Source organism: Neopelma chrysocephalum, unplaced genomic scaffold, assembly GCF_003984885.1.
Source record: "Neopelma chrysocephalum unplaced genomic scaffold, ASM398488v2 Primary Assembly neopelma1_93010, whole genome shotgun sequence".
Lineage (NCBI taxonomy): Eukaryota > Metazoa > Chordata > Aves > Passeriformes > Pipridae > Neopelma > Neopelma chrysocephalum.
Window position 1 is genome coordinate 1 of NW_020921727.1, and position 6,810 is coordinate 6,810.

The window sequence follows — 6,810 nt, forward strand, 5'->3', positions numbered from 1 at the left end:
CCAAAATCACCCCAAAAAATACCCTAAAATCAACCCAAAATCACCCCAAAAATCCCCCCAAAACCACCCAAAAATCACCCCAAAAACACCCCAAAATTCACTCCAAAATTACCCCAAAATCACCCCAAAAATCACCCCAAAACCACCCCAAAATCACCCTAATTTAGGCCAATTTTGGGGTAAATTTCAGGTAATTTTGAGTAAATTTTGGGGCAAATTTTAAGGGAATTTGGGGCAATTTTGGGGTAAATTTCAGGTGATTTTGGGCAAACTTGGGGCAAATTTTAAGGGAATTTGGGGTAAATTTGGGGTTAATTTCAAGTGGATTTGGGGGAAGTTTTGGGTCAATTTTGGGACAAATTTCAGGGGAATTTTTGGGCAAAATTCAGGCAATTTTGGGGCAAATTTTACGGGAATTTTGGGCAAATTTGAGATGAGTTTTAATGGAATTTCAGGCAATTTTGGGGAAAATTTGGGATAAATTTTGGGTGAACTTGGGGCGAATTTTAAGGGAATTTGAGGCAATTTTGGGGGTAAATTTGGGGTTAATTTCGGGTGGATTTGAGGAAACTTTTGGGTCAATTTTGGGGTAAATTTCGGGCAATTCTGGACAAACTTGGGGAGAAATTTTGGGGGGATTTTTTGGGTAAATTTTAAGTGGATTTGGGTCAATTTGGGGGTAAATTTCAGGCAATTTTGGGTCAACTTGGGGGCAAATTTTAAGGGAATTTTGGGGTAAATTTTGGGTTGATTTGGGTCAATTTGGGGGTGAATTTTAGGTCGATTTGGGTCAATTTTGGGGTAAATTTTAAGTAAATTTCAGGCGATTTTGGGCAAACTTGGGAGCAAATTTTATGGGAATTTTAGGCAATTTTGGGGTAAATTTTGGGGCAAATTTGAGGGGAATTTCAGGGTAAATTTTAAGTGGATTTGGGTAAATTTTGGGGTAAATTTGAGGCAATTTTGGGTCAAATTTTACGGGAATTTCAGGCAATTTGGGGGCAAATTTTACGGGAATTTCGGGCAAATTTTAGGCAATTTTGGGGCAAATTTCAGGCAATTTGGGGGCAAATTTTACGGGAATTTCGGGCAAATTTCAGCCAATTTGGGGGCAAATTTCAGCCAATTCTGGGTAAACTTGGGGACAAATTTTAAGGGAATTTTGGGCAAATTTGGGACGAGTTTTAAGGGAATTTTGGGGGTAAATTTTAGGTGGATTGGGGTCAATTTTGGGGCAAATTTCAGGCAATTTCGGTCAAACTTGGGAGCAAATTTTAGGGGAATTTTGGGGTAAATTTTAGGTGGATTTTGGGATAAATTTTAGGTGGATTTGAGGAAAGTTTTGAGTCAATTTTGGGGTAAATTTAGGGCAGATTTTAGAGGAAATTTTGGGTAAATTTTAGTTGGATTTGGGTCAATTTTGGGGTAAATTTGGAGTAAATTTCAGGCGATTCTGGGCAATTTTGGGGCAAATTTTAAGGGAATTTCAGGCAAGTTTCAGACAATTTTGGGGCAAATTTTACGGGAATTTCAGGCAAATTTCAAGCAATTTTGGGGCAAATTTTAGGGGATTTGAGGAAACTTTTGGGTCAATTTTGGGGTAAATTTGGGGCAGATTTTAGGGGAATTTTGGGGTAAATTTTAGGTTGATTTGGGTAAATTTGGGGCCAATTTTAAGGGAATTTCAGGTAAATTTCAGGCAATTTGGGGATGAATTTTAAGGGAATTTCAGGCAAATTTTACGGGAATTTCGGGCAAATTTCAGGGAACTTTGGGACGAATTTCAGGCAATTTTGGTGCCGTTTTCCATGGAATTTCGGGAATGATTCCAGGTGGATTACGGGGCGACGGCGGAGGAGCTGGAGGCTCATTTCCACGGCTGCGGCTCCGTCAACCGCGTCACCATCCTCTGCGACAAGTACAGCGGCCACCCCAAGGGGTAAGGGGGGGACCACGCCCACTTTTTGGGGAGCCACGCCCACTTTCGGGAGGCCACACCCACTTTTGGGGAGGCCACGCCCACTTTTGGGGGGGTCCCGCCCCTTTTCGCCTCCAAAATCGCGAGTTTTTAACCCCCAAAATCCTCGTTTTTGGTCTCAAAAACCCCTTGATTTTCTGCCTCGAAATCCTCGTTTTTCCACCCCAAAAATCTTCATTTTTGGGCTCCTAAAATTGCAAATTTTAACCAAAAAATTCTCATTTTTCCGCTTCGAAAATCTTCATTTTTCCCACACAAAATCTTCATTTTTGGGCTCCAAATATCGTCACTTTTTAACTCAAAAACCCCCCATTTTTCTGCTCCAAAAATCGCGACTTTTTAACCAAAAAAATCCTCATTTTCTGCCCTAAAAATCCTCATTTTCAGTCTCAAAAACTCCTCGATTTTCTGCCGTGAAATCCTCGTTTTTCTGCCCCAAAAATTCTCATTTTCTGCCTCAAAAATCTTCATTTTTGCAACCCAAAATCTTAATTTTCGGGCTCCTAAAATCACCACTTTTTAACCAAAAAATCCTCATTTTCCGCTCCAAAAATCATGATTTTTTAACTGCAAAAATCCTTGTTTTCTGCCCCAAAAACCGTGATTTTTGCAACCTAAAATCTTCATTTTCGGGCTCCAAAAATCGCGAGTTTTTAACCAAAAAATCCTCATTTTCCCACTCCAAAAATGGCGACTTTTTAACTGCAAAAATTCTCATTTTCTGCTCCAAAAATCTTCATTTTTCAGACCCAAAAATCTTCATTTTCGGGCTCTAAAAATTGCGACTTTTTAACTGCAAAAATTCTCATTTTCTGCTCTAAAAATCTTCATTTTCGGGCTCCTAAAACCGCCACCTTTTAACCCCCAAATCCTCTTTTTTCTGCCCCAAAAATCATCACTTTTCTGCCCCCAAAATCCTCATTTTTGGTCTCAAAACCCCCTCGATTTTCTGCCGTGAAATCCTCGTTTTTCTGCCCCGAAAATTTGGAAGCCACACCCACTTTGGGGAGGAGCATCGTACTTTTAAAAGGAAGCCACACCCACTTTTTAAAGAAGCCACACCCACTTTGAGGAGGCTCCTCCCACTTTTTAGGAAGCCACACCCCCTTTGAGAGGCTCCACCCCTTTTTGGGTGGCCACACCCCCCTTTTGAGAGGCCCCTCCCCCTGGATTTGACTCAAATGTCTCCATTTTTGCCCCAATTTTCACCGTTTTACGCCCAATTTTCGCCTCATTTTCGGCCCCAATTTTTACCCCAAATCCCCCCAAATTTCCCCCAATTTTTGCCTCATTTCCCTCCTCGATTTCCCCCAAAATCCCCCCAAATTTGCTTCAAATTCTTCCAGTTTCGGCCGAAATTTTCACCCAAATTTCCCCCCAATCACCCAAAATTCAGCTCCAATTTTTGGTCTTTTAACCCAAATTTTCCCCCAATTTTTGGCCCCTTTTAACCCAAATTTTCACCCAAAATTCGGCCCAGATTTTCGGCCCCTTTTGACCCAAATTTTCACCCAAAATTCGGCCCCAATTTTTGGCCCCTTTTAACCCAAATTTTCACCCAATTTTCAGCCCCTTTTAACCCAAATTTTCACCCAAAATTCAGCCCAGATTTTCGGCCCATTTTGACCCAAATTTTCCCCCCATTTGCCCAAAATTCGTCTCTTTTTTTTTCCGCCCAATTTTTGCCCATTTCCCCCCAAAATTTCCGTCCTTTTCCCCCAAATTTCCCTTTTGCCTCTTCAAAATTTTCTCAATTTTTGCCCAAATTTCCCCCGTTTTTTCCCAAATTTTCCTCATTTTCCCTCCAAATTTCCACCCATTTTTTCCCCAAATTTCCTTCATTTTCCCCCAATTTTTTCCCAAATTTCCCCCAAATTTTGACCTGTTTTTCCCCCAAATTTTGCCCATTTTTTCCCAAATTTTGCCCAATTTCCCCCAAATTTTACCCGATTTCCCCCCAAATTTCCACCCCGTTTTTCCTCCAAATTTTTCCCATTTTCAACCAAATTTTGCCCAATTTTCCCCAAAATTTCCCCCATTTTTTCCCTAGTTTTACCCAAATTTCCACCTGTTTTTCTCCAAATTTTTGCCCATTTTTGCCCAAATTTCCACTTTTTTTTCCCCCAATTTTCGCCCAAATTTCCCCCTTTTCCCCCTCAAAATTTCCCCATTTTTCACCCAAATTTCCCCCTTTTTTCCCCAAATTTTACCCTTTTTACCCCAAATTCCCACCCTGGTTTCTCAGAAGCCACGCCCACCTCCACAAAGCCCCCCCCCCTCCCCAACCCCCCCCCCCTTTCCCCTGGCCACCCCCCTTTCTCCCTTTTCCCCCCATTTTTCAGCCTCAAATCCCCATTTTTTGTCCTAAAAATCCCATTTTTTCCCCTCAAATCCCATTTTTCCACCTCCTGATCCCGTTTTTTTTACTTCCAACCCCCCTTTTTGCTTCTTTTTGCCTGATTTTGGCCTTTTTTGCCCCAAACCAGCTTCGCCTACATCGAGTTCTCGGACAAGGAGTCGGTGAGGACGTCGATGGCCCTCGACGAGTCGCTCTTCAGGGGGAGGCAAATCAAGGTAAAAACACCCCAAAAACCACCCCAAAACCACCCCAAATCCCTCAGAATATTCCCAAAATTTTCCCTGGAATTTTCCCGATTTTTTTCAGATTTTTTTCCAATTTTTCCTGATTTTTTTCAGATTTTTTCCCAATTTTTTAATGATTTTTTAAAAATTTACTGTGATTTTTTTGGCGATTTTTTCCCCGAATTTCACCCCAAATTTGACCCCAAATTTCCTCAAATTTCACCTCAGATTTTACCTCAGATTTGACCCAAATTCCCTCAAATTTCACCCCAAGTTTCCTGAAAATTCTTCTTAAATTTCACTGCAAATTTCATCAGAAATTTCCTCAAATTTCATCTCAAATTTTACCTCAAATTTGACCCAAATTTCCTCAAATTTCACCCCAAATTTCCTGAAATTTCTTCTGTAATTTCACTGCGAATTTTACCCAAGATTTTCTCAAATTCCACCTCAAATTTTACTTCAAATTTTACCTCAAATTTGACCCAAATTTCCTCAAATTTCACCCCAAATTTCCTGAAATTTTTTCTCAAATTTCGCTGCAAATTTTACCCGAAATTTCCTCAAATTTCTCCTCAAATTTAACCCAAAATTTCCTCAAATTTCACTTCAAGTTTCCTGAAATTTTGTCTTAAATTTCACCTCAAATTTCATCCCAAACTTCCTCAAATTTCACTCCAAATTTCCTCAAATTTCTCCCCAAATTTCACCCCAAATTTTTTCAAATTTCACCCCAAATTTCTTCAAATTTCTCTTGAAGTTTCCTCAAATTTCACTGCAAATTTCACCCGAAATTTCCTCAAATTTCGCTTCAGATTCCTGGAAATTTCATCTTAAATTTCACTTCAAATTTCACCCGAAATTTCTTCAAATTTTACTTCAAATTTCCTGAAATTTCATCTTAAATTTCCCCTCAAATTTCACCCAAAATTTCCTCAAATTTCACTTTGAATTTCTTGAAATTTCATTTCAAATTTCACCCCAAATTTCACCCAAAATTTCCTCTCAAATTTCCCCTTTAATCTTCTCTAAATCCCCCATTTTTTAACCAATTTTCACCATTTTTCGTCCAATTTTCGCTGAATTTTCACCGAATTTCGCCCAAATTTCACCATTTTTCTCCCAAATTTCACCTGAACATTCCCGATTTTCCCCCATATTTTCTGAAATTTCTCCATTTTCCACCCAAACTTCCCGAATTTTCTCTCAGAATTCCCCGAATTCCCTCCCAATTCTACTCCAAATCCATTTTTTAACCAATTTGTGCCCAGTTTTTGCCCAAATTTCACTGATTTTCACCCAAATTTCTTCCATTTCCTCTCAGAATTCCCTAATTTTCACCCAAATTCTCTCATTTTTCTCTCAAATTTCCCGAATTTTCCCTCAGAATTCCCCAAATTTCCTCCAATTCCCTCCCAATTCCCTTCTAATTCTGCCATTTTTTAACCAATTTTCACCTGGTTTTTGCCGAATTTTCACCAATTTTCGCCCAAATTCCCCAAAATTTCCCCAAATTCCCCGATTTTCCACCCGAATTCCCCATTTTCCCCCCAAATACTCTCAGAATTCCCAAATTTTCCCTCCAAATCCCCCGTTTTTTAACGAATTTTCACTGATTTTCGTCCGATTTTCGCCGAATTTTCACCATTTTTCACCCAATTTTCACCCAAATTTCCCCAATTTTCACCCAATTTTCCCCGATTTCCCCCAAATTTCCCCATTTTCCACCCAAATCTCCTTAATTTTCCCTCAGAATTCCCCAATTTCTCCTTGAATCCCCTCTAAATCCCCCAGTTTTGGATGAATTTTCATCCAATTTTCGCCTAAATTTTCACTGATTTTCGCCCAAACTTGCCCATTTTTCACCCAAATTTCCCCCATTTTCCCCAAATTTCCCCATTTTTCACCCAAATCTCCCTAATTTCCCTCAGAATTCCCTAATTTTTCCCTCAAATTTCCTCCAAATCCCTTGGAAATCCCCCATTTTTCATCCGATTTTCGCCGAATTTTCACCGTTTTTCGCCCGAATTTCGCCCGAATTTCACCCAAATCCCCCCAAATTTTCCCAAATCCCTCAGAATTCCATGTTTTCCCGTTCCAGGTGATCCCGAAGCGCACGAACCGCCCCGGGATCAGCAGCACCGACCGGGGTTTCCCGCGCGGCCGCTTCCGGGGCCGGGGGGGAGGGTTCGGCTCCGCCCGCTCCCGATTCTACAGCGGCTTCCAACGGCCCCGAGGGAGGGGATACA

The 6,810-nt window shown here is 40.6% G+C and overlaps 1 protein-coding gene across 1 annotated transcript; it reads left to right on the forward strand.

Annotated features, from left to right (window-relative positions):
• Positions 1-1,826: 1,826 nt before the first annotated feature.
• On the forward strand, positions 1,827-6,804 carry LOC113980200 (polyadenylate-binding protein 2-like; the record flags this gene model as incomplete). The annotated part of the gene is made up of 3 exons (XM_027707429.1): positions 1,827-1,939; positions 4,465-4,552; positions 6,663-6,804. Coding segments are annotated over 3 exons (343 nt in total), but the record flags the coding sequence as incomplete, so codon positions are not given.
• Between the last annotated feature and the right edge of the window lie 6 nt (positions 6,805-6,810).